The sequence below is a fragment of the Molossus molossus genome, unplaced genomic scaffold, assembly GCF_014108415.1.
Source record: "Molossus molossus isolate mMolMol1 unplaced genomic scaffold, mMolMol1.p scaffold_m16_p_13, whole genome shotgun sequence".
NCBI classification, from domain to species: Eukaryota; Metazoa; Chordata; class Mammalia; order Chiroptera; family Molossidae; genus Molossus; species Molossus molossus.
In genome coordinates this window covers 92,404,452-92,429,375 of record NW_023425348.1, presented here as the reverse complement: position 1 = coordinate 92,429,375, position 24,924 = coordinate 92,404,452, and the positions used below count along the sequence as shown (strand labels likewise).

Sequence of the window (24,924 nt, the reverse complement as noted above, 5' to 3'; positions counted from 1 at the left end):
CATCCAGACCTAACCTGATGGCCCAAGGGTGCCCGCCTACCTCTCTAGGCTGTTCTCTCCTGCTTGATCTACTCCAGGCCCGTGGCCTCAAACACCGTCCATGTGCCAACCACATCCAGGTCTCCTGCTTGCATGTCCTCTCCTGGGGGCTCCATCCCACTCCCCGTGGGGCCTGGTTCGCTAGTCCCTCCTGTCAAAGGGAAGTCCTTCTACCCACCCGCCCTGGACTTCCCCCTTCCCCTCGTGGGCCCCAGTCTTGCCCCTGCTCCCCCGCCCCCACCCGGCTCAGAGGCGCTGTGTCTTCTCAGACTGCACCGCTCCAAGCTCGCAGCTTCTTCCAGCTCTCACTTCGACCCATAGATCTTTCCCGATTGCAACAGGTCACGCCCCTTCCTCCCCCCTGGTGCTTGGAGGAAAAGGGGAGGCTCAGAGGCCGAGAGCCCCTTGGTACTTTCAGCGTCACCTCACCTCTGGCAAACCTGCCCCTGGCTCTTGGCCCTGGATCTTGAACACATTGACCTCACTCTTCTCTTGGCCTCCGCCCTCTCCACCCCTGCCCGGGCTTCCCCCAGGTCTGCACAGCATCCGCCCTGCTGCTCCCTCTCCCATGCCCGACGCCTGCGCTGGGTGTGCCCCTCCTCCGGGTGCTCCCCTCCTCCGGGTGCGCCCCTCCTCCGGGTGCGCCCCTCCTCCGGGTGCTCCCCTCCTCTGGGTGCTCCCCTCCTCCTGGTGCGCCCCTCCTCCTGGTGCGTCCCTCCTCGGGAGGCCTGCTTTCCCATCCAGCCCCATGCGCTCCCTCCACCCCATCCCTCCCCACCAGGCAAGTCACAAAACATTACCTGTTTTCTTACCTCTGAGGCACTAATCATGATCTGAAAGGACCTCGTTTCTGTCTTATTTCCTTTTCTCTGCTCCTTTCTCTGGTCTTCCTGCTGGGAGAGCGGAGGCCTTCACTGTCCGTCCTGCCCTGGGCCTGGCGTGGGGCCGATGCTCAGCGCCCTCCTGTCCCCTGACCCGACGGCTTTCCTCCTCTTCCCTTTTTCCATTTACTTCCTGATTCTTCTCTTCTCTTTTCTTCCCCTGCTCCATCTCGTGGGCCATAATAAGACACTGAGGTTCTTGCCATATCTGTTTTATTTATTGAATATATTTTTATGTTCCCTACTTAGAACAAATGGTTGGTTCAAGCATTTTAAACTTCACTAAGAAATAAGTCACCTGGTTTACTACATAAGGTGGTGGGGGGAGGGTGAAGGACTGAATGCCAGGCCGCGTGGACAGTGTGTAATTTTGAAACTCATCTGGCCTGCCCTAGCTGGTTTGGCTCAGTGGTTGGAGTGTTGGCCTGAGGGCCAAAGGGTCACGGGTTTGATTCCGGTCAAGGGCCCTTACCTGGGTTTTGGGTTCGATCCTCAGCCCTGGTTGGGGTCGAGCAGGAGGCAACCCATCGATGTCTCTGTTACACCGATGTTTCTCTCTCTCTTTTCCTCCCTTCCACTCTATCTAAAACCGATGGAAAAATATCCTTGAGTGAGGATTAACAACGACAAAAGAATAAAAGATTATTTAAAAAATAATAATAAAATAAACTCATCCAGCCTTAGTTTTATTTATTTGTCAAACAAGGGGGTGGTTGACCTCTGAAGATAATCTACATTCTGGGATGTAAGTTGCATCAGTCGGTTTTTAAAAATCCTTTTTATTGTGGTAAAATAGCTAACAGAATTCCACATAACCAGTTGTAATGTCCGCTCAGCAGCATTAAGTATGTTTACACTGTCGTGCAACCATCACCGCCATCCACCTCCAAATCTTTGTCATCATCTCCAACATAAACTCCGTCCCCAGGAAACCCTGACTCCCCACCCCGCCCCGGCCCTGTCCCTGGCCATCCTACCGTCTCTGTCTCGTGCATGATTTGACTCCGGGGACCTCCCGTGAGTAGATCATGAGTATTTGTCGCTGGGTGCTGGCCTGTTTCACTGCCCTCAGTTGATTTCGTTGGCATTGTATTCCGAAGCCCTCGGGAAAGGAGGGTTTCCACTGGCGTGAAGAACTGCGTTTTCAGTGAGCAGAGGCTTTGCTTCCTGGGGGAGCACATCCATGTGGAGTCCCTGGTCCATGCTTACCCTCACTGTCCAGCCAGACGGAGCCCCGAGGGAGGGACACACACGGGTCTATGTGGTGGGACAGTTCTTGAGTCTGGGCTGCTGCAGCCGCTGACGATAGGCATGCACACCTTGGCCATGCAGGGCCTCTGGCTGGCCTTGAAATTGCCTTAAGAGCTTGGAGTGTTGTAAATACTACAGTGAGTTTTAGAGTACTGGGGTAAGCCCTGGCCGGTTTTGCTCAGCGGTTAGAGCGTCGGCCTGCGGTCCGGAGAGACCCGGGTTCGGTTCCCGCTAAGGGCACGTACCTCGGTAGCAGTTTGTCCCCGGCCCTGGTTGGGTGGTGTGGGAGGCAGCCACTCAATGTATCCCTTTCACGTCGATGTTTCTCTCTCTCCCTCCCATTCTGTCTGAACAAAAAATGGAAAAATGTCCTCGAGAGAGGATTAAAAAAAAAAAAAAGAGTTGTGGGTTTGATTCCGGTCAAGGGCATGTACCTCGGTTGCGGTTTGGTCCTGGCCCTGGTCGGGGTCGTGCGGGAGGCAATCAATTCATGTGTCTCTCTCGTGTCGATGTTTCTCTCTTTCTCTCTCTCTCTCCCCCTCCCTCCCTCCCGTTTCCCTCTCCCCCTTTCCCACTCTATCTGAAGATAAATGGAAAAATATCCTCGGTGAGGATTAAAATAAAATAATACGAACAGAGTGTTAGGGGAAGCTTGCACTCCACTGGGTTTGCATTTGCGCCCCTCCCCGCGGCCGGTCAGCTTTCACGGGGGCTGCTGCGGGGCTGCGGTGGGACCCTCACTCGGACCTCCCGAGGCTCCCTAGCCTGGCTGACTTTCCTCCGCAGATGCTGAAGTTCCGAACCATCTGTGGGAGCCTAAAGCTCCTGAGCATCCGCCGAACCTCCACCGCCCCCGCTGCCTCCCCAAATGTCCGGCGCCTAGAGTACAAGCCTATCAAGAAAGTCATGGTGGCCAACAGAGGTGAGGGCCGGGGGCCGGGGGAGGAGCCATGCGGCCAGCCCCAGCCCTAGCTTTTCTCCTCCACCTAGCCCCCTGCCGTGATATCCCTTCTCTTAGGACCCAGGAGTCTAACTTCTTGTCCCATGGCGCCCCCCACGCCACCCCACAGGTGAGATCGCCATCCGCGTGTTCCGGGCCTGCACGGAGCTGGGCATCCGCACCGTGGCTGTGTACTCGGAGCAGGACACGGGTCAGATGCACCGGCAGAAGGCGGATGAAGCCTACCTCATCGGCCGCGGCCTCGCCCCAGTGCAGGCCTATCTGCACATCCCAGACATCATCAAGGTGGCCAAGGTGAGCCAGGCCGGGGGCGGGGGCTCTTGAGGGCCAGGGCTGAGTCCTGCGCCTTCCCCGTGCTGTGCCCAGTGGCCACGCCAGCCTGCAGTCAGTGTCTGGGGATGGGTGGATGGATGGATGGATGGACGGACAGATGGACGGACGAATGGATGGATGGAGCAAGTGGGATGGAGGAGGCGTGAGAGCCACCGCGTTTGGCTGGGGACTGTGGACGGAATTTGAGGGGTGCGCCGCTCTTCCGCCTCCCCTGCCCCCAGGAAAACAATGTGGACGCGGTGCACCCTGGCTACGGGTTCCTGTCGGAGCGTGCGGACTTTGCCCAGGCCTGCCAGGATGCCGGGGTCCGCTTCATTGGGCCGAGCCCAGAGGTGGTCCGAAAGATGGGAGACAAGGTGGAGGCCCGGGCCATCGCCATCGCCGCAGGTGACTATGGCAGGCAAGCCTCGGGGCCATGTGGCTCCTCGGAGGGGCCCCCGGGGAGGGAGCTGGCGGTTGGGCCGGGAGTCCAGCTTGTGACAAAGGCCCCACATCCCTCTCTCTCAACAGGTGTCCCCGTGGTCCCTGGCACAGATGCCCCTATCACTTCCCTGCACGAGGCTCATGAATTCTCCAACACCTACGGCTTCCCCATCATCTTCAAGGCCGCCTATGGGGGCGGGGGGCGTGGCATGAGGGTGGTGCACAGCTACGAGGTGAGCAGGAGCCAGGGCTGGAGGCCGCTGCAGAGCCCCCGTGGGGTCCGGGAGTGGGCCGGGGTGGTGCAGAAGGGCCCAGTGTCTGCTCAGCCTCCACCCGCCCCCAGGAGCTGGAGGAAAACTATACCCGGGCCTACTCGGAGGCCCTGGCCGCCTTTGGGAACGGGGCACTGTTTGTGGAGAAGTTCATTGAGAAGCCACGCCACATCGAGGTGCAGATCCTGGGTGAGTGGGGGTGCTCCCACAGTGCCAGGCCGGAGCCAGGAGGCCCAGCCTTTCCTGCTGCAGCTGGCCTTTGGGACGGTCCAGGAACATCCCCTCAGGAAGATGCTGCCTGATGCAGGCAGGCTGTGGGGCTGGGCAGGTCAGGGCCCCATGGCTGCCCCAGTGCTGAAGCCACAGTGGATGTGTGGGATTGTCTGGCCTTTAGGAAGTCTGTAGATTCCACAAGAAGCTGAGTGCAGTTTACCTTCCACCCCAGGGGACCAGTATGGGAACATTCTGCACCTGTACGAGAGAGACTGTTCCATCCAGCGGCGGCACCAGAAGGTGGTCGAGATAGCCCCTGCTGCCCACCTGGACCCTCAGCTTCGGACCCGGCTCACCAGTGACTCTGTCAAACTTGCTAAGCAGGTGAAGGGCAAGGGGTCTTGGGGCCGTTTCCCGCATAGAGACAAGGACCCTGATGTGCAGGCTCGCTCCGAGCTCCTGCTGGCGAAGGCCTCATGGCCAGGGGTCCCCAGGGTCCAGAGGTGGACAGTCTTCTGGGGAGCAGGGAGGCCTGGGTGACTGGCTTTGGGAGGGGAAGGGACTCTGTCGGAGGAGTCCTTGGGATGGCAGAGGCACCAGGCCCAGAGGCCAAGCCTGGAGTCCAGCAAAATGAGAAGAGGGAGGGAAAGAGGCTACTGGCCGTGCTCTCAGCACCCTCTGCACAGATCAAGCTTCTGCACGGCACCAACTAACCCCTGGAACAAAAGAGTGAGGTTCAGTGGACTCTATTAGGATTAAGAAACATTGTTGAGCCCTGGATGGTGTGGCTGAGTTGTTAGAGCGTCGGCCCATGCACCAAAGGGTCGTGAGTTTGATTCCCGGTTTAACCTGGGTTGTAGGTTTGATCCCTGGCCCTGGTTGGGAGTTTGTGTGGGAGGCAACCAATCGAGGTGTCTCTCTCACATAGAAGTTTCCTTCTTTTTCTCTCTCCCCACCTTCCCTCCACTTCAACAATCAATGGAAAAAATATCCTCAAGTTCAGGTTAACAAAAAAAGAAACATTACGGAGGCATTTCTTCCTCTTTAATTTTTTTTTTTTTCATCCTCACCCGAGGACATTTTTTGTTCAGGTACAGTGGGAGGGAGAGAGAGGAAGAGAGAGAGAGAGAAACAACGACATGAAAGGGACACATCGAGTGGCTGCCACCCGCACGACCAACCAGGGCCGGGGACAAACTGCAACCGAGGTACATGCCCTTAGCGGGAACCGAACCTGGGTCTCTCGGGACCACAGGCTGACGCTCTAACCGCTGAGCAAAACCGGCCAGGGCGCTTCCTCTTTAATTTTTAACGGTTCCTACATCACATTTATTGGGACCCTTTACTCCTAAGGTCCTCCCGCCAGTCTTTGCTCTGCTGGGGCATGGAGATGGGAGCTGGCCCCAGGCCAGGCCTCTGGCAGTGGCCCTGCTCTCTGGCTTCTGGGCCCACCTGCCCCCAGAGCCGCCTCCCCTTCCCAGAGCCCCGGGCGAGAGCATCTTTTCAGATCCGCGCTCCCAGCCCCCATGCGGCCCCTGGTCCTGTTTCCCTCAGAGCCGGGCTCCCCAGGCCTCGCGGGCAGCCAGGGCCCAGAGAGGAGGGCGGCGGGCCCGGGCCTGTCCCTTCCCAGCCCGAGGCAGGGCCAGCCTCCGCGCCGCGGCTCGGCCAGTGTGAGGCCTAGGAGTTGCGGTTGGGCTATTTCATATGAGGGGTGTTTTCACCTTGATTTTGGTCGTGTTTGTTGGCTTGTTATTATTATTAATTATTATTGTTTATTGTCTCATTCCAGAACAGACTTGAGGGAGCTAAAGTCTAGTTTGTGTTTTGGGGAAAACCAGAGTGAAACTGGAGTTAGGTTTGAATTTTTAGTGAGAAGCATTATTTATTGTTTCTTTCAAAAGACATTTCTTTGGGTAGTGATCAGAGGTGATAACCAAGTGGAGGGGGGCTTCCCGAAGGCCTCTAAGAGTAAGAAGGGTCCAGGAGAGGCTGGGGTGTGCACGGGTGGCGCCCCTGCCGGAAAGCTGAAGTCTCCCCCAGACAAGCTGGTGCACCCACCTGAGGCTGCTGGTGTCCTGGGGAGATGCTCAGGCAGGGGCCCAGCCAAGGGTTCTGGGTGCTTCCCCCGGCGGCGGGCCGGCAGAGTGTGCTGCAGTCGGTCTTCCATGGCACCTGCTGGCAGGTGGGACTGTCCCGGCTCCGCCACAACGCCTGCTTGCTTACCCCGCAGGTGGGCTACGAGAACGCGGGCACCGTGGAGTTCCTGGTGGACAAGCACGGCAAGCACTACTTCATCGAGGTCAACTCCCGCCTGCAGGTGGAGCACACCGTCACCGAGGAGATCACCGAGTGAGCCGCTGGGCGCGGGCTGGGCCAGGGGCGCGTGTCCTCCGACCGCTGTAATCCACCCGCGGCTCCCGGCACAGGCGGCCAGGAGCTCAGCTCACTGTCCACGGACGGGGTAGAGAGCAGTTAAGGATCTAGTTACTTTTCTACGAAAATTATTATAAAAGCATTACATGGTTATTGCAAGTATTAGTAAAAAGCAGCAAATAAAAACGATTTAGAGTTCCCTCCCTCAGAACCGGATGCTGAGGCGGCTGCTGGACATGGGTGCACTGCAGGACGCATCCACACAGGAGGCGGGTGCCAGCCCCGTTTGTTTAGATGAGGAAGCCGAGGCTCAGAGAAGATGAGAGAGTTGTCCAAGGTCACACAGCTGGGACTGAAACCCAGGCCTAAGTCCACGGGAAGTCTTTGGTTCTTTCCGTCTTCATTTACTTTACTATGTAAATAGTTTGACACAATAGCGATGTTTATATAGAATTTTTATTCTACTTTTTTATTTTATCCTCACCTGAGGACATTTTTGCATTTATCTTGAGATAGAGCGGGAGGGAGAGAGAGAGAGAGAAACATCAATGTGAGAGAGACACATCGATTGGTTGCCACCCACACGACCCCAGCCGGGGCCAGGGACAAACTGCGACCGAGGTATGTGCCCTTAGCGGGAACCGAACCTGGGCCTCTCTGGTCTGCAGGCCAATGCTCTAACCGCTGAGCCAAACCGGTCAGAGCTATTCTACTTTTTAAATTCCATATTTGTTAAAGGCATTTCTTCCAGGCCACTGGACTTTCTGAATATGTCTGAATACTTTTAGTGGCTGCACGCTATTCCATCATCTGTGTAAGTTATAACTTATTTACACAGTCCTCTGTTACTAGACAGTGAGGTTGTTTCTGGCTTTGTGGTGAACGGTGTGTCAGTTAACAAACACCTTTGTGCCCAAAGCTCTGTCTGCCTCTCTGAAGAGTTCTGAGGATTGACACCTTTGGTGGGATTCCCTGGGCAAAGGTTAAGCAACATCTCGCCTAATTAGCTTTCTCGATTGCTTGTCCCAATTGGTTCTTCCACAAGCATTGAGTATAGACATTTTTGAAAACCTGCCCATTTTATAAACAATTAAAATAGTCTTTAATTGTTTCAAGATACATATTTTAAGCCATTTAAGTGTTAAGTGTAAACACTGGCTTGGGGCCAGGCCATCTCACCATGGAACTTTCCCGACAGTTTCTTCCCCGACCCCTAACCCCACCTGAGACAGAGGATGCTATGAGAGCCCGGGAGGGGGGCCACCTGCCTTTGCCCAGCAGGTGCACAGAGGCCCCCAGACTCCTTGCTCTCTCGAGATAAAGGCTGGGTGGAGACGGACGGTCCAGCCTCATACTCTGGCCCACACGACTTTTCCCACTGTGCTGCTGCTAAGTGGTCCAGCTTGAGCCTGCCGCAAGCCTGCTCTGCTAGGGGGAGTCTTTGCTTGCTTGCAAGTGGGGTTTGTGTCAGACAGACACGAGCTGGAGTTCAGGTTCCTCCCAGGTCACTAGCTGCATGGAGCTTGGGTGAGCTGCAGTCTCTCTGACCCTCGGGCTCCTCCTCTGATAAAAATGATGGTGACTCTGAGCATTACAGTCTCCCCTCGCCACTTTGTGCTTCGACTTTCTATACTAAACTATATTTGAAAAAACTGCGATAGAGTGAAGCCGCGAAGGTCGCGCGAAGTGGCGAGGGACGGCTGTATAAAGAAAGAATCCTGCTTGGCGGAAATTCGTTTAGCGTGGTAGAGTCTGGAACTGATGAACTGCCGCAAACAAGGCTGACTGTAGTGTGGAGGTGAAGCCTGGGAGGAGCACAGCCGTCGTCCCTGGCAGGCAGACGTGGTGATGCATGGTGACCGTCATCATTGCCACGGAGTGATTTAGCAGGAAATACTGCCAGGTAGTTAGTTCCCAGGCTGTCCTGACCACAAGCCTCAGTGACAAATGTAAAATGCTGAGGTTTTAAACAGCTGTTCCACCTGGACTCGTCGCTGTCCTTAGCAGCATGGCTGTCAGTGAGGCCGAGCGGATGAAACCTGCACCCCCGGGGGCTCTGTGCTCTCAGATCTTCTCGGGAGGGGTGGGGGTCTTGGGAGGGTGGCATCCTGACCACAGTGTCCATCTGTATGGGCTGTCCCACAGCTGTGGTCCTCATTGCAAGGAGCCTGGCCTTCACAACCCCATCCTCTCACAGCCCACCCCCCCACAGCAGCACAAAGGACCCTAAGAGCGGGGTGTCTGAGGCTTCAAATCCAGGCTTGAGCTGGGGGAGTTTGGGGGCAGCAGGAGGACCGAGGGACCCCAGGGAGAAAGAAGGCAGAGCACCGGAGGGGTAGCTTGGGGGATAAGAACAGGTAGATACAAAGAGTCCGGCTACCCCAGCTGCCACACTGTCCTTACCCAGACTGGGCAGAGTCCTGGGGGCGGCGCAGGGGCTGCTGGGCAGGCGGGAGGAACGGCTGCCCGGGCTGGCGAAGAGCTGGCAGGAGCTGGGTGGACTGAGTTTGGACCACCGCCCTGTCCATCCCGTCTCATGCTCCACTCCTGATTCTGTGTCCCTCTCCTGCAGTGTGGACCTGGTCCATGCCCAGATCCATGTGGCCGAGGGCCGGAGCCTGCCTGACCTGGGCCTGCGGCAGGAGAACATCCGCATCAACGGCTGTGCCATCCAGTGCCGGGTCACCACTGAGGACCCTGCGCGGAGCTTCCAGCCGGACACCGGCCGCATCGAGGTAGGGCCCACTTCTGACGTTCCGGGGTCTCTGCCCATGTGAGGACGCGGACCAGACGGCTCTGAGGGGCACGGGGTGAGGGAGGAGCCTCTCCTGGGCTGGTCGGAGCTGGCTGAGCACATGGGAGCCAGGCATTTTCCGAGGCGAAGCGGGGAGCAGCCTGCCGTGTCCACAGGCTAGTAAGCGGTCACCAGAACAGGAGGCAGAGCAGCTGGTGGAGCTGAAGGCAGGGCCCCCAGAAATGAGGCCCAGGACTCTGTTCTCACAAAAGCCCAAAGACAGACAGTGCTGCTGGCCTCTGTCCTGCCTTCGGAGGGGTGTGGCTGGTAAGGCAGCACCCCAGGGCTGCAGCGAAGGATGGGGGCCCTGAAGTCCCAGCGGAAGGGCCAAGCTGAGCAGGGGGACCCTCAAGGATAAACGAGGGAGTCTGGGAGTGGCGGAGGGCAGGGAGGAGGCCAAGAGGCACGCCCGTGGTGGGAGGTTGAGGCGGGCTGGGCAGGCTCCCCTCACACGGACCTGGACCTCCTCCAGGGACACTCTGCACCTGCTTTTTCCTCTGACAGAGAAAGCGCCTCTCGCCCCTCCCCTCCCTGCTTCCTTTGGTGGCTGAGGCTAGGAGGCCCCTGGCCTGCTCCGCTGCCTGTTCCCCGGCCCCTGGACACCTCCGGGTCCTGGTGTCAGCAGCCGTCGCTGGCGCTGCTGCTTTACGGCCTCCCCGCCTGGGCCGCGCCTCCCAGCCCGCGGGCCGGGAGCTCGGGTTCTGTCTGAGTTCCGGAAAGGAGGGCGAAGGCGAGCTTGAGACAGATACTCAGCTTCTGAAAAACAAGTGGCAGGAGAGGAGGGAGCTGTCTGGATTCTGAAGGTTGCAGGGAACTGGTAGGCTCACGGCACAGAGCTGCTAGTGGGCTTCTGTTTCTGGAACAATCCGAGTCTATCGCGGGGCCAGCCAAGGCCAGAGTGCTGTCCAGACCTCTCTGCCCTCGGCCAGAAGCCCACGCCGGACACTGCCTCCCTCCACCTCCCCTCTAAGGCTGGCCCCTCCGAGCCTGGTCTACCACAGAATATTTTTAGCTGACGGTTCCTGCTCACAGCTGAGTGTTCACCCTTAAATATTTTATTAAGTTCCTTTTCATCAAACACGGGCCTGTGTCCCTTAGAAGTGGAAGCATGATGTGCTGGGCATCCCAAGCCCCGGGGTGCCCTCCCCCCATCTTCCTTACCTGGGCCTCGCAGGGTTCCCCAGCCTACATCGCGGACTTCATGTGTGTGCTGCAGTTACCCCAAGACACCCCCACCGCTGGCCCCCACCCCGTGGTCCCCTGTCCATTAGACTGTGTGTTTGGACCCCTTGTCTGTCACCCCCGGTCTGCCTCTCTGACCCATGGCTTTCTCCCCCTGCTTCTGTTCTGGGTGCCGGCAGAAATTAAGCAGAACTTTGTAAGCCCGAGCTGGGGTTAACCTGTGGATGCCCTCATGCATCTTGTCCAGCCTGGGCCGGGGTGCATCTTGACTCTGGCTCCCAACCCCGTCCCTGACCCCACTCGTCTCTCCCCGCAGGTGTTCCGGAGCGGAGAGGGCATGGGCATCCGGCTGGATAATGCTTCCGCCTTCCAGGGGGCTGTCATCTCCCCCCACTACGACTCCCTGCTGGTCAAGGTCATCGCCCATGGCAAAGACCACCCCACAGCCGCCACCAAGATGAGCAGAGCCCTGGCCGAGTTCCGAGTCCGAGGTGTGAAGGTGAGAGGCTGTTCACATCCCTGCCTCTGCCCTTCCTTTGCTGCACGTCCACTCTCCTGGCTGCGCCTGGTCACCGCTGCCTCCGGGCCCCTCAGCGTCCCTGGGGGTTGGGAGTCTCGTTCTGTGGACCCATGCTCCTCCTGCCCGTCCTGGATGAGATCGCTTAGAGTGTGCGTTAGTCCACGTCACCAGGCCTCCCTTCTGGAATCCTGATCCCACAGGTTTGGGGAGGGGCCCCAGGGCCTGTGCTCTGAGCAGTGTTGGGTGCTTCAGGGACGGCCTGGGAGGGAGGCTGCCGCCGGAGGCGTAGGCACAGGGCAGGAGGAGGCTAGGGGCCTGCCCTGAGGGGCCGTGCGGCCGGGCAAGGGCCCGACTTGCCCGTTGGCCTCCGGGTCGGATCTGTTACCTGTCTGTCGCTAGAGATGAAATCACAGCCACGCACTGTCTGTCCTTGATGTCAGTGCTGCCTGCGTGCCCTTAGGCACCCTGGGCAGGCTCTGCCCCCAGTGGGCGGCCGCCAAGCCTCTCCGAGTGGTGTCTGCCAAGCAGCCCCACCCCTCATCCTGTCCCCAGAGGATGGCCACTCACGGCAGAGGGCGCCCTCCCTGCTGCCGCGCACGAGGTGTGCAGGGTGCCGCGGGGGTCTCCGCTGCTTCCAGCCCTGCCCGTGGTCCAGGTGGGTCAGGTGTGGGCAGCGCTGTCCTCAGCACCCGCACCGCTCCTCTTGCCTGGTGACAAGGTCTGTGGTGTCCCGACAGGTCCCTCGGTGGGTACAGGTGCCTTTGGGAAAAGGCACGCAGGAGTGGGGGAGTGAGTCTGTGCCTGGCCTCCTCCCCTCAGGCCATCAGCCCAGCTGACTGGGGACAGGGGCTGGGGGCAGGGCCTCAGGACTCCTGGGCAGGGGGCCGGTTCATGATACCATCTGCTCAGCCGGCTTTCTCGCTGCGGGAGCCTGGTTTCTCCGGCACGATGTCCTGCGGCTGCTTTCGGTGCTGGGTGGCCAGTGCGCACTGTGACCCCAGTGGGGGACCTAGTCACCCCACCCCTCACCTCTCGGTACCTGTTGTTGGTGACTCTGGCTGGCTCCTATGGTGGTGCCCCTGGGCCATAGGACCACCTGTCCTTCGGCCTGGAGGGCTCACCAGCACCCAGTGCCTGAGAACCCTGGAGGTGGGGCAGGGAGGCCAGGGCCACGTGGGCCACAGGGGAAGGTGGGAGACCAGTGCAGGGTACGGGTTTCTGGTTCCTGGGGGCACCAATGTGCGCCCCAACCAGGCCACTGGCTCTGCCACACCTGGGGCCTCCGCCAACCCTGCACTTGCTTCCCTGTGGCTCCTTGCCCTGCCTGCCCTGCCCTCCCTTCCCACAGCCCTGCGTCGCCCGCGCCCCGTCCAGGCCCTTGCAGGCCCCATGATCCCTTGCTCTCCTCTGCTGAGAACCTTGTTTCTTTTACTTAAACCAGGATCGCTCTTGGGCTGCATCCAGGTATGTGTTCCAGGCTGGGAGGGCAGGCACACGTCACTACTGCGCAAACCACCAGTGTGTGAGCTTGGCCTACACATGTGTGCACACACCTTACGGGGCCAACTCTCACCCAGCTGCTTGTCGGAAGCACCACGGGCCTTATACAGAAAGGACACGCCCTCAGCCCAGGCCCCACTGTGGGCCCTGGGGTGCCAGTGCTCGTCCTTCACGGTGGAGCAGGGCACCTGCATGTTCTTGAAGCTCCTGGGTGCATCTGGCGCGGGCGAAGCACACGTGCGTGTCCGTGTTCCGAGCGCTGACCCTCCAGCCCACGCCCAGGAGCGGGATTGGCTGGCTGGCGGGCCCGTGCGGGGCCAAAGGAAGCAGAATAAAGCAGCAGCTGTGGGCTGCGGCTCCTCAGGGTGGGGCTGGAGCAGGGCATGGCCCAGCAGGCACGGGGTCCCCGCTTGTCCCTCCTGTGTCCAGTGAGGGAGGTTTGACTCGGTCTCTCCAGACGAGCCCAGAGCAAAGCCGGGGTGTCGGTGGGCGCCCGGGAGCTGACCTCACAGACCCTGCGGCACTGACAGTGAGATCCAACCCTTCCGATCCCTCTGGGACGACACTTGACAAATCCAGAAGACGCCCTGGGAGACGGTGCATAAGGTGTCACAAACAAGGCCAAGGCGCTTTCTCACTGAGTTGTTGCCAACCCAGGTCCCTTTGCCCTGAAGGGCTGTGCCGTCTCCACCTGCTCCTGTGGCCACTGTGCCTGTAATATCCACGCCACTGTGAGGACGTCACATCTTGGCCACGGCCTGCCAGGAAGGGGTGCTCTGCTCTTACAGATGCAGACACAGCACAGAGGACCCAAGAGTCCGGCCCCTGGGCTCCTGGGGCTGGGCCTGGGCTCACCCGTTAGAAGCCAGCAGACCGGACCACTTGGCCGTCAGATGGGGAGGAGGCCGAGGGCACCTAGATCTGCTTGGGCCACCTCACGGGACTGGCAGTCCCAGCCCGACCCTGTCCTCCACCAGCCCACTTGTCCCCTCTTCCTCTAGCAGGAGGACACTGGAGACTAGCACTGAGGTGTCCCCAACAATTTTATTATAAAGAAAAACAAGACTCCCACTTGGTGGCTGCAGCCCCTGCCTCGGTGGCTGTAAGCACCTGGCAGAGGGACCTGTCCCCTTGTGCCCGTCAGTGGGCCAGAACCAGGGAAAGGGCCCCCTGTCCTGCCAAGCACAAGGGGGCCTGAGGTACCGAGGGTAAAACGGGAGGGACTCCGGGCAGTGCTGAGACTCCCGGGCCAGGCGGCTGCCTGCCCCACGCTCTCCACCCCGGGCGGACACCCTTCCCGTCACACGTCACACTACACTCTCTTCCAGCCGCTCCGCACTGCCCCCCGCCCCCTGGCACCCCGCCCCCAGCAGCCCCCCGTGCACAGAGTGGCTCCGTCGGGCCCAGGCCCCTCCCAGGCGCCTGGCATAACCATAGCACCCACCGGTGTCTCCCAGGTCCAGGGAGCAGCTGCGCTGGGGGCGGGGTGGGGGGCTCCGCGGTGGGTGGGTTTTGGGTGTGGGGCTGGGACCTCCATTGGTCTGGGATTGGACGTGGCTGAGCTTGAGGGGGAGGCGGCCGTTCCCGGCCCCCCGGCCCCGAACCAGCAAGGCCACAGTGAAGACCAGTAAGGCAGCCACGAGCACACCCCCCACAGCCACAGTCAGGGTCCCGCCCAGCATGTGGGCCTGCGGGGTGTGGCACAGGGGCATGGCCGGCAGCGTTGAGAAGTGGGCACAGCCCAGTAGCTTGGTGGTCGTGAGGTCGGAAGGCCCAGCGGCAGGCGATAGGGCCAGCAGGCAGAGGTCATAGTCGGCACCAGGGATCAGGTGCTTCAGCAGGAAGTGGTGGCTGGAGGCCGGGACGATCCTGCAGGCAAGGTCGGCGGTCAGAGCCCAAGCCTTGGGGTCCGGGCCCGAGCCCCACCCCACATGGCTTCGAAGCCCCCTTCACAGCCCATCGCCCACCTCCCTCCCGTGTTCCCAGGTCCCAGCTCTGAACACCCTCTTCCCCCAGGACCACAGGGCCCTGTGTGTCACTCACGAAGGCACAGAAACCGAGACAGGCATGCGTGTGTGGCACTGGAGACAGTGCAGGGGGACAGACGGGTATGTGCCCTAACACATGGGCCCAGGGCAAGCTAAGGACTGGGGGAGTCACATCACCAGAGACAAGTAGTGTGCCTGTGGGGCTGGCCGCGTGAGTCACACACCAGCCTGGAGGCCTTCGGTGGCGCAACCACCTGGGAGACCTGGCAGGGTGGGCACCACCCTCTCCCTCCCAGCACTTCCCACCTCTTTTTCTTAGTGCCTGCCCCTCCCCTGCCCCTCCCTACAGCTCAAGACCCCCAAGCAGGTCGGAAGCTGAGGAAGGGTGTGTGGAAGCCCAAGGACAAGGAACCAGGGTGGCCCAGCCCGGCCTGGTGGAGCTGAGGGCCACAAAGCGCATCCTCACCGGTAGATGAGGGTCTCGTCCTCGCTGCTGTTGTACTGGATTTGGAACATCCACACGGGGTCTGCTGGCCGCCCTGGCCCCCAGCTCACCAACCCTGAGGTGGCAGTCACCTCTGTCACCTGCACGGCCGGCTCAGACTCTAGTGTCCCCTCGTCCTCGGCAGCAGTGCGGGCCGAGGCAGCAATGTCCGAGGGCCCGGGACGGCCCCCCTCAGCACTGCCGTTCCCGCTGTGGGGCAAGGCCAGCACCCGCAGCTCCACATGGGCTGTGGCTTCGCCAGCAGGGTTCGTGGCAATGCAGGTGTAGTCCCCGGCGTCCCCAGAGCCTGTCACCCCAATCTCTAGGGTCCCATTGGGGAAAGCCCGGGCTCGGGAAGAGTTGCCGACCAGCCGGTCATCAGGGCCGACCCAGTGCATGGTGGGCGAAGGGTCCCCGAGGGCCCGGCACCGCAGTGTGGCCCGCTGGCCCTCCAGCACCCAGAGGCGCTGTGTGTGGCGGGCGATGAGGGGCGGCTCACAGGAGAACTCGCCCTCGGGCACGGCCCAGAAGTAGCGGCCAGCCAGGCCTGGCGGGGAGGCGCATGTCTCCAGGTCATCGGGCCGGGCCAGCCGCCGCAGCCACAGCAGCTCACAGTTGCAGTGCAGGGGGTTCCCACTGAAGCTCAGCACCAGGGGGGCAGGTGAGGCCTCTGAGTCGCGCCCCCGGGAGAAGAGGGGGTCGGGTGCCAGTGTGGCCAGGCGGTTGGAGGTGAGGTCAAGGCGGGAGAGCTGGCCCAGTTGGGCAAAGGCGCCCGGAGGCAGCGCGTCGATGAGGTTGTGGTCCAGGTTGAGGGTGTGCAGGGCAGGCATAGCACCGATGCCGGCCCAGGGCACCTGCCGCAGGTTGTTGTAGGACAGGTCCAGGTCCTCCAGGCTGTCCAGGAAGTCATCGAACGCCCCCGCTGCGATGCGGCCCAGCTGGTTGCCGCTCAGGATGAGGTGCTGCAGGTTGACGGGGCCCCGAAGGCTGCCGGTGCCCAGCTCCACCAGCCTGTTGCCATCCAGGTGCAGGGAGCGCAAGCTCTCCAGGTCCCCAAAGGCGCGGGCCCCAATGCGGGTGATAGCATTGCGGGACAGCGTCAGGTCCACCAGCCCTGTCATGTTGCGGAAGTCTGGTGGCCCCAAAGCCTGGATGAAGTTATCAGCCAGCCGCAGCTCCACTGTACGCCGGTCCACATTGGGCGGCACGAACAGCAGGCCTCGGTGGGCACAGAGGGTGCTCAGCGACTCGGACAGGTTCTGGCAGACACAGGGCAGTGGGCAGGCGGCCGCTCCACTGGCCAGCAGCAGCAGCAGGAGCGGTGGGGCCATGGTGAGCGCCCTGCAGGGAAGGGCCAAAGCCCAGGCACAGGTGGGGCTGGTGTGGGGGCCCAGGGCCCAGTCCCAGGAGCCAGCTGCCAGAGCCTGGCCTGGTGGGGAGAGTCAGTCAAAGGCCCAGGGGGCCCCTCAGGGATGAGGGAAGGCTGGGGCCTGCAGGGCCAGCCCCCCAGAGTAAAGGTCACATCGCCCAAGCAGTTAAGGGGAGTCCGGTCTCTGGGGACAAGGTGAGGCCTGAGGCAGGAGGCAGAGGTGGGCATGAGCGCAGGGCGAGTCTCGGAACTTCCTTCCCCCTGCGTCCTGGAGCCAGCACCGCCGCCGCCACCTCCGCGTCATCTCCTCCCCAACCAGGGAAGCCGCCCCCCGAATCCCTCCCCGGTGCACGTCCCTGCCAAACCAGCCCCCACGCTGTGCTCGGAGGGGGGTGCTCACCTGGTAGCCGTAGTTCAGGGGGCACCGGCCGGCCTCCCGGTGGGTCCGGCCGGCCCCCACCGACTCCAGGCAGCTCTCCCGCGGGGGTGAGGCCCGGGGCTGACCGGCCGCGCACCGCTCGCCCTCCGGCCCATGGCACTCGGGCCCCCGGCCCCGGCTCAATCTGTTCCCGGCACCTTTTCCCGGCGCGGCTCACGGTGGTGGCGACCAGCGGGCGAGTGCGCGCCAGCGAGCACGCGCGTCGCGGACACGCACGTGGAGGGCGGACAGGGAGGGGTGTGTGGGGATCCACCCGGGCTGGCTCCCGAGGTCACGGGGACACGCGGCCACTGCAGTACCCACTGGTGGCTCCGGGTCACGCCCGAGGCCCAGGCCGGCTCAGGCCCTCCGCGCCGCTCCCGGCCCCGCCGCAGCCCACTCACCCTGGCGCAGGCACGCGCGCCCCCGGCCGCCCTGGCGCCCCGGCATCCTGCACCGCACGGGCGCCCGCCGCCCGAGCCGCCGCTGCAGACAGCCAGACAAAGCGCCGGCTCGGGGCCCCTTCACCATCTCCCGGAGCGGGGAGTCTTTGTCACATGTCGCTGGGCACCCTCCCCAACACACCCACACAGGCCCACACACCCACGTCCCCGCACCCACAGGCAGGGCCGGGAGCAAACCCGCGCTGTTGCTGGGACCCTCGCGTTCACAGACACACGCTGAAGGTCATAACCGTTCTGCATCACCAAGTCACGTGGAGGGTCCCCAACACGCAAGGGGCCCCGGAGGGGGTTGAGCGTCGCCCCCGCCAGGGCTGCTTCAGGGTGGGGCTGAGAGGGCTCGGGCTCGGGCTGGAGCCGCGCCCTGTTGCCGCCCTTCCCTCCCCCTCCCAGGCGGCCTGCCCAGCGAGCCGGGGAGCCAACCGGCCTCCGCCTCCGGTGCGATTGGTCCGCGCGGTTTCCCGGCAGGCCGAGGAGGCGCCGTCCGGCCGTGCGTCAGTGGTCCTCCGGGCCGCAGCCCCTCCCTCGCGGCGGGCTCCCGCCGTTCCCAGAGGAGGGCCCGGGACCAGCAGCCCGGCTGAGAAAAGGGCTCTGCTGGGGATGCGAAGGGCCGGCTCGCGCCTCCGAGCCGGCCTGGGGGGAGCGTGGAGGACCCGCAGCGTGGAGGACCCGCAGCCTCCTCGTCCTTCGTGGTGGTCCACCGGGTTGGGAGCCGGGGAAGTCACCCCACCCCTGATATCGCCTAGTCCTCAGGCAGCCCGGTTCCCCCTTTCTTCCCTCCTGACTTGGTTCCTAGGGTCCTGGTGGGTGGGAACTGGGGAACAGCCCGCATTCTAATCCTGCCTGGCTCAGCAGGTAGCCTTGGGCAACTTATTTAACCGCTGAAGTAATTTACTCATCTAGGCCAAGGGGTTTAACACTACTCTGTACCACACGGGTGAGAGGAGGGGAAATGGTGCAGCCTGGGAGGGGCTCAGCCACCTGCAGCCAGAAGCCTCTCACTATTGCCTCTCCCGGGCCTCAGCTGTTGAATTTGTAAGATGAGGGCATTGGATGATAGCCCGGGGTCAACTCAGGCTCAGTGGCATCAACTAGCTCTTTATTCCTATTGTCTCCATCAAAAATGTTTCCTTCACTCTAAACGTATTTGCTAGTATCCAGCACGTGCTGCCCTGTGCTGGGAGCTGGGGTACGTCAGGAACAGATGAGCCTGGTTCCTGCCCCCATGGAGCACAGTGGGGATGACATATCCCCCCAGAATTACAAAGGGAGAAGGGTCTACAAAAGAGAAATGCAGGTTTGACAGGGGAACCTTTCAGGATCCTTCTCTGTGTGGTTCTAGGTTCCTTAGATGGTTTAACTGGTTTTCTCTTCTCAAATGCCGTGCCTTGGCGCAGTTAAAATGTCCCTGTCTCTTTAGGAGAGTCAGGGACTAGTCTCAGAGACCGACAGGCCGACTTGTCGCACAGGTGTGAGGCAGTGTTGGCCGGGTCCCTCTGCGGTGGCCACTTGCTGGTGGGGGGCACCCTTCCCGCCTAGGCCTCCAGGTGATAGGAGCCCCAGGGGGACAGGGTGAATCTCAGAGCAGCAATGGCCCGGCAACCCATGTTGGACCCAGAGCTCCTATTGAAGGTGCCAGCAGAGATCATGAATGGGCGACACACAGAGATGCTTTCTCTGAAGTGACAGCCAGGGCTGTAGCCATGTGGTCACAGGCACACACAGGTTGGAATCCCAGCCACATGGCCACATGGGACATCTCTCACAGCACTGGCTCCCAGGTCCCCATGCGACCTCCAGGTAGGACTTGCTCTTTCCCAGCTTCATACTGTCACCCAGCCGTTTAGTGAGCAGAACTGAGGGCCCTTGTGCACAAAACACATGGGCACAGGCACCTCCGACAGCACCCCTGCCCCTCAAAATGCTCCCAGGCATGACAAACACAGCAAAACGGGTGATGCAGCCAAGGGAGGGGCTTTCCGGCAGCCGGCCCACGGAACCTACCGGAAGGGGACCAGCTCTCTTGAGGTCTGGAGGCGAGCACGGGAAGGCCTTTGACCTCAGACTTCTAGGAAGAGCTCACCAGGCAGGTGCAAAGGTGTGGAGGTGTGCAAGCCCAGGCGGGTTTGCGTGGCTGGAGAGGGCCATGGGACAGTCGCCGGGCTTCCCGGGACGGGGAGGGCGGGACGGGGAGGGCGTGGTGAGGGTGAGCGATGGGAACTGGGTGGACAGGGCGGCATTCGCCAGCAGGTGGAGAACGGCGAGGAAAGCTGCTTCCGGGCTTGAGCGTATGTGAGGGACACATGAGGAGAGGTGCCCAGGGGGCATTTTTACTTTGGGGTCTTGGTTCTGAGGCTGGAGGCCAAGGACAAGGCCACCCAGGGAGAGTGGCTGTGTGAGTGGCTCAGTGACATGCCCCCAAACTGTGGGAGGTGAGTTGCTTGTTTGCAGATCCCCGAGGAAGGAGGAGGTGGGAGTCAGCACATGCCCCGGGGTGAGCAAGGAGGGAGGAAGCAGGCTCAGCCCCTGGCAGCGTAGGGGACTCTGCCAGAAGGTGGGTGGTGGTGGAAATGCCACTCCACAGGGAGCATGGTGTCCTGGGAACTTGGGAACTGTGTTGGCCCGAGTGGCACCTTCAGCTTCTTCCCCTGTCCATGCAGAATGGTGACACCCACCCATCTCTGTCCTGCAGACCAACATCCCCTTCCTGCAGAACGTGCTCAACAACCAGCAGTTTCTGGGAGGCACCGTGGACACCCAGTTCATCGATGAGAACCCGGAGCTGTTCCAGCTGCGGCCCGCACAGAACCGGGCCCAGAAGCTGCTGTACTACCTGGGTCTGGCCCAAGACTGCCCTCCTTTCCTCCCCAGAGGCCTTGCTCCTGGCCTCCCACCCAGAGCTTTCCAGCACCCTGCCCTCAATTGGTCCTCCTTTGCTTTGCCTTCCCACCCTGCCCAACCTCCTTGCTCATGATCTTAGGGGCTCCCCCCTTTTCTATCTGCGTGGTCTTCAACAGGTCCCCACTGCCTGGTCCCAGGAGGGCCTGGCTTTGGAGAGGACTGGGGATTCTGGAGGAATACCCCTACCCCCAGTCCTGCCTACTCTCACGTCTGCCCTCAACTCAGACTCTGCCCAACCTGCCTGACCCACTGCCCACTCCCTCTACAGGACACATCATGGTCAATGGCCCAACCACCCCAATCCCCGTCAAGGCCAGCCCCAGCTCCGCAGACCCCATTGTCCCGGCGGTGCCCATAGGTAAGTGAGATCCATTCTGCCAACTCGGGGAGTCAGAGGATGCCATCTGCAGGATGGGTGCTAATATCTGGTCTGCCCTAGGCCCGCCCCCGGCTGGCTTCAGAGACATCCTGCTGCGAGAGGGGCCTGAGGGCTTTGCTCGAGCTGTTCGGAACCACCAGGGGCTGCTGCTGATGGACACGACCTTCAGGGATGCCCACCAGTCACTGCTGGCCACTCGTGTGCGAACCCACGACCTCAAGAAGATTTCCCCCTATGTTGCCCACAACTTCAACAAGCTCTTCAGCATAGAGAACTGGGGAGGTAGGCCGGACCATGGGACAGAACCTGGCAGGACTTGGGCACCCATAGTGTGGCCACGCCACTGGAGACTGTCCAGGAGAAGCTCGAGACATTGAAGGGAAACCAGTGAAAACTGACAAGGCACAGTGTACGTTTGTTCAGTGCTGGTGCCCACTCTGGCCAGGCCTGGTGCCAGGCATTAGATCGGAGCTGAGACCCAGGCAGCTCAGGGTCAGAGGGGAAACATTAATTGTAGCAGAGAATTGGGTGAGGGACTGTCAAAGGAAGGACACAGAGAGCCTGCACTACCCCGAGATCACTGAAGGGAATAGTCTGGGAGGGAACACGAGGGACCCTGACGTCGGGAGCCTCAGAGCCGCAGGGCATGGTGGGGCCCCCGGGACATGTGGGACTGACCTGGGCCTCTGGGTCCCTGTGCAGGAGCCACGTTTGATGTTGCGATGCGCTTCCTGTACGAGTGCCCTTGGCGGCGTCTGCAGGAGCTCCGGGAGCTCATCCCCAACATCCCGTTCCAGATGCTGCTGCGGGGGGCCAATGCCGTGGGCTACACCAACTACCCCGACAATGTGGTCTTCAAGTGAGCCTGGGCTTGGGTGGGCAGACACTGCATGGCATGGCCCAGCAGGGGCCAGGCCACCCTGCACTGGCCTGTGCTCCCCACAGTAGGAGCTCTGTTTGGAAATGTCATGAATTGTATAGTTATGTAGTCAGAGACCTGGAAGGGTTTCTAGATCATGGGACAGTGGAGGTCCCAAGAAGGCAGGTGACTTGGCCCAGGCCACGTGGTGTGGAGCTGGGGCTGGAGCCTGTCCTCAGGACTCCTTGTTCAGCGCTTTCTCCCACAGCCTGCCACTCCTTTGCCAAGATGCACAGTGAGTCCTTCTGGCCTGGGCACAACCAGCATAGGACAGTTCTGCTCAGTGCTAGATGCCTCTGGGGCAACCCTGGCCTCATCCAAGCTGCCCTGGAGGCTTTGTCCACACTGTGGTGCCCCTCCCTGCTCTGTGGGTATCATGCCCCCTCCCAGGCCTGAACCTGAGGTTCATTCCCCAGGGGCCATAGTGGGTCAGGAGCCAGAGAAATGTGCAGAGGCTGGGGGGAAGGATGTGGCTAACCCCTGGACTCTCCTACCTACTCAGGTTCTGTGAGGTGGCCAAGGAGAATGGCATGGATGTCTTCCGGGTCTTTGACTCCCTCAACTACCTGCCCAATCTGCTGTTGGGCATGGAGGCAGTGGGCAGTGCCGGCGGCGTGGTAGAGGCCGCCATCTCTTACACTGGTGACGTGGCCGACCCCAGCCGCACCAAATACTCACTGCAGTACTACATGGACTTGGCTGAAGAGCTGGTGCGAGCTGGCACCCACATCCTGTGCATTAAGGTGCCTGAGCCCAGCCCACCTCCAGCAGCCCCCCCAATTTCCCATCTCCCCTGTCTCCCTACCAGGTTCTTCAATTCTCCCACCGTGCATACATCGTGCCCTCTTCTTAGGGTGCTTCTCTTCCCCCAGGACATGGCAGGGCTGCTGAAGCCGGCAGCCTGCACCATGCTGGTCAGCTCTCTCCGGGACCGCTTCCCTGACCTCCCGCTGCATATCCACACCCATGACACGTCAGGGGCAGGGGTGGCAGCCATGCTGGCCTGTGCCCAGGCTGGGGCTGATGTGGTAGATGTGGCATCTGACTCCATGTCCGGGATGACTTCACAGCCCAGTATGGGGGCTCTGGTGGCTTGTACCCGAGGGACACCCCTGGACACAGGTAGGAACGGCAGCAGCCCATGGCCATCCCTCTCAGAGCCATAGCCCCCACCAGTCCTAGTAGCCTGGCCTCCTAAACTCCAGATGCTCTTTCCTGGCCGTGCTTTCTGTCACCCAGTCTGAGGGGGGACCTGGGTCCTGGGAGGAGCGCTGGGAGCTGAGCACATTTCCAACCCCTCCCCTGCTTCTGGCTCCCTGCAGGGGTACCCCTGGAGCGTGTGTTTGACTACAGTGAGTACTGGGAGGGGGCCCGGGGACTGTATGCGGCCTTTGACTGCACGGCTACCATGAAGTCTGGCAACTCGGACGTGTATGAGAATGAGATCCCGGGGGGTCAGTACACCAACCTGCACTTCCAGGCACACAGCATGGGGCTCGGCTCCAAGTTCAAGGAAGTCAAGAAGGCCTATGTGGAGGCCAACCAGATGCTAGGTGACCTCATCAAGGTGAGCCAAGCAGTGTCCATACCTGTGCTTCTGGGCCTCCATAATGTGCCTGGCACCCTAACCCAGGGGCCTGTCTCCTCAGGTGACACCCTCCTCCAAGATTGTGGGAGATCTGGCCCAGTTCATGGTGCAGAATGGGTTGAGCCGGGCAGATGCTGAGGCCCAGGCAGAAGAGCTGTCCTTCCCCCGCTCTGTGGTGGAGTTCCTGCAGGGCTACATTGGCATCCCCTATGGGGGATTCCCCGAGCCCCTTCGCTCCAAGGTAGGGAAGGCCCAGCCCAATGTGTGGAGGGATTGGGTGCAAGAATTAGGCCTGACCTTCTGTGCTCCCCAGGTGTTAAAGGACCTGCCAAGGGTGGAGGGGCGGCCTGGAGCCTCCCTCCCTCCACTGGACCTGCAGGCACTGGAGAAGGAGCTGATAGAGCGGCATGGGGAAGAGGTGACCCCGGAGGATGTGCTCTCGGCAGCTATGTACCCCGATGTGTTCACTCAGTACAAGGACTTCACTGCCACCTTTGGCCCCGTGGATAGCCTCAATACCCGCCTCTTCCTGCAGGGTCCCAAAATTGCAGAGGAGTTTGAGGTCAGTGGCTCTGGCATCTATGCATACTCCAGCCATGGAACCCTGCCCCCCACCAGGACCCAGAACATCTAGCGTGCCAGACTGGCTTGGCCGCCTCACGAGCTCTGGGTTCACAAAGTGCCCTTGGGAGATCAGGCAGCTAGGCCCGTATTAGTAAGGGGCTGAGACCCAGGGTGAGGACTTTCCTGGGACTGTCAAGGAGCTGCTCTCCCCGTACTTGCTCCTTCGGCTCTGAGCTTCCACCTCCTCCCTGCAGGTGGAGCTGGAGCGAGGCAAGACGCTGCACATCAAAGCCCTGGCCATGAGTGACCTAAACTGGGCTGGCCAGAGGCAGGTCTTCTTCGAGCTCAATGGACAGCTGCGGTCCATTCTGGTCAAGGACACTCAGGCCATGAAGGTAGAGCTACCCCTGTGCCAGCTAGGTGGTGGGAATGGGTGGAGCTGGTGTCTCATGTCTCCTCTGCTGTCTGTCTGCAGGAGATGCACTTCCACCCCAAGGCCCTGAAGGATGTGAAGGGCCAGATCGGGGCACCCATGCCTGGGAAGGTGATAGACATCAAGGTGGCAGCAGGGGACAAGGTGGCCAAAGGCCAGCCCCTGTGTGTGCTCAGTGCTATGAAGATGGAGACTGTGGTGACCTCACCGATGGAGGGCACTGTCCGCAAGGTCCATGTAACCACAGACATGACCCTGGAGGGTGATGACCTCATCTTGGAGATTGAGTGATCGTGCCTGACTTGCAACCTGGCCATCCCCACCCCAAGCCTTCTGTAGATGCTGTGCTGCCAGGGCAGGCCCAGGCCAGCCAGTGCGTGAGGGCAGGAAGGCCTGGCCCTGGAACTCGTCCTCAGCGGCTTTATAGCAGGAGACAGTGCCTGCAGGGGCCCATCCCCTTCCCCAGCCATCTGTCCTTTCCCTGCTGGTGGACAGTAGCTCACATATTCACCTCTTGCCAAATGAGGGTCCTGTCCCTGCTGGAGACTACAGGTGGTGGCACAGGTGGGCCTAGGATCCAGGGGAGCAGGTCTGGGTGGTCCTACCTCGGGAAGAGGGGGAGGAACCTAAGCCCCAGGTCCTGAGAACTTTACTCAATAAAAGTGACTTTCCCCTGCC

At 61.0% G+C, this 24,924-nt stretch overlaps 2 protein-coding genes across 4 annotated transcripts in view; one reads left to right on the top strand and one right to left on the bottom strand.

Moving 5' to 3' along the window:
- PC (pyruvate carboxylase) overlaps positions 1 to 24,924 on the top strand; it is a 115,803-nt gene extending 90,879 nt beyond the window's left edge. For all 3 annotated transcript variants that reach the window (XM_036258070.1, XM_036258069.1, XM_036258071.1), the window contains 20 exons: positions 2,958 to 3,093; positions 3,242 to 3,426; positions 3,687 to 3,852; positions 3,976 to 4,121; positions 4,232 to 4,349; positions 4,606 to 4,757; positions 6,604 to 6,722; positions 9,319 to 9,481; positions 11,039 to 11,221; positions 20,155 to 20,299; positions 20,632 to 20,721; positions 20,803 to 21,024; positions 21,445 to 21,601; positions 22,164 to 22,404; positions 22,534 to 22,783; positions 22,984 to 23,228; positions 23,311 to 23,490; positions 23,563 to 23,811; positions 24,068 to 24,208; positions 24,289 to 24,924. In XM_036258070.1, the coding sequence (XP_036113963.1) occupies positions 2,958 to 3,093; positions 3,242 to 3,426; positions 3,687 to 3,852; positions 3,976 to 4,121; positions 4,232 to 4,349; positions 4,606 to 4,757; positions 6,604 to 6,722; positions 9,319 to 9,481; positions 11,039 to 11,221; positions 20,155 to 20,299; positions 20,632 to 20,721; positions 20,803 to 21,024; positions 21,445 to 21,601; positions 22,164 to 22,404; positions 22,534 to 22,783; positions 22,984 to 23,228; positions 23,311 to 23,490; positions 23,563 to 23,811; positions 24,068 to 24,208; positions 24,289 to 24,537 (3,537 nt within the window). In that variant the 3' untranslated portion in view covers positions 24,538 to 24,924. The remainder of the gene's footprint in view (positions 1 to 2,957; positions 3,094 to 3,241; positions 3,427 to 3,686; positions 3,853 to 3,975; positions 4,122 to 4,231; positions 4,350 to 4,605; positions 4,758 to 6,603; positions 6,723 to 9,318; positions 9,482 to 11,038; positions 11,222 to 20,154; positions 20,300 to 20,631; positions 20,722 to 20,802; positions 21,025 to 21,444; positions 21,602 to 22,163; positions 22,405 to 22,533; positions 22,784 to 22,983; positions 23,229 to 23,310; positions 23,491 to 23,562; positions 23,812 to 24,067; positions 24,209 to 24,288) is intronic.
- Positions 13,768 to 17,213, bottom strand: LRFN4 (leucine rich repeat and fibronectin type III domain containing 4). Its single transcript, XM_036258072.1, has 2 exons — positions 15,197 to 17,213; positions 13,768 to 14,611 (listed from the first exon to the last, which is right to left on the bottom strand). Exons 1-2 carry the CDS (start codon positions 16,543 to 16,545, stop codon positions 14,050 to 14,052), a joined length of 1,911 nt encoding a protein of 636 aa, XP_036113965.1. The 5' UTR covers positions 16,546 to 17,213; the 3' UTR covers positions 13,768 to 14,049.

Coding starts and splice junctions, on each gene's coding strand:
- LRFN4 (XM_036258072.1), bottom strand. CDS start 16,545: ATGGCCCCACCGCTCCTGCTGCTGCTGCTGGCCAGTGGAGCGGCCGCC. Junction 14,612..15,196: donor GACGAGACCCTCATCTACCG/GTGAGGATGCGC, acceptor CCTTGCCTGCAG/GATCGTCCCGGCCTCCAGCC.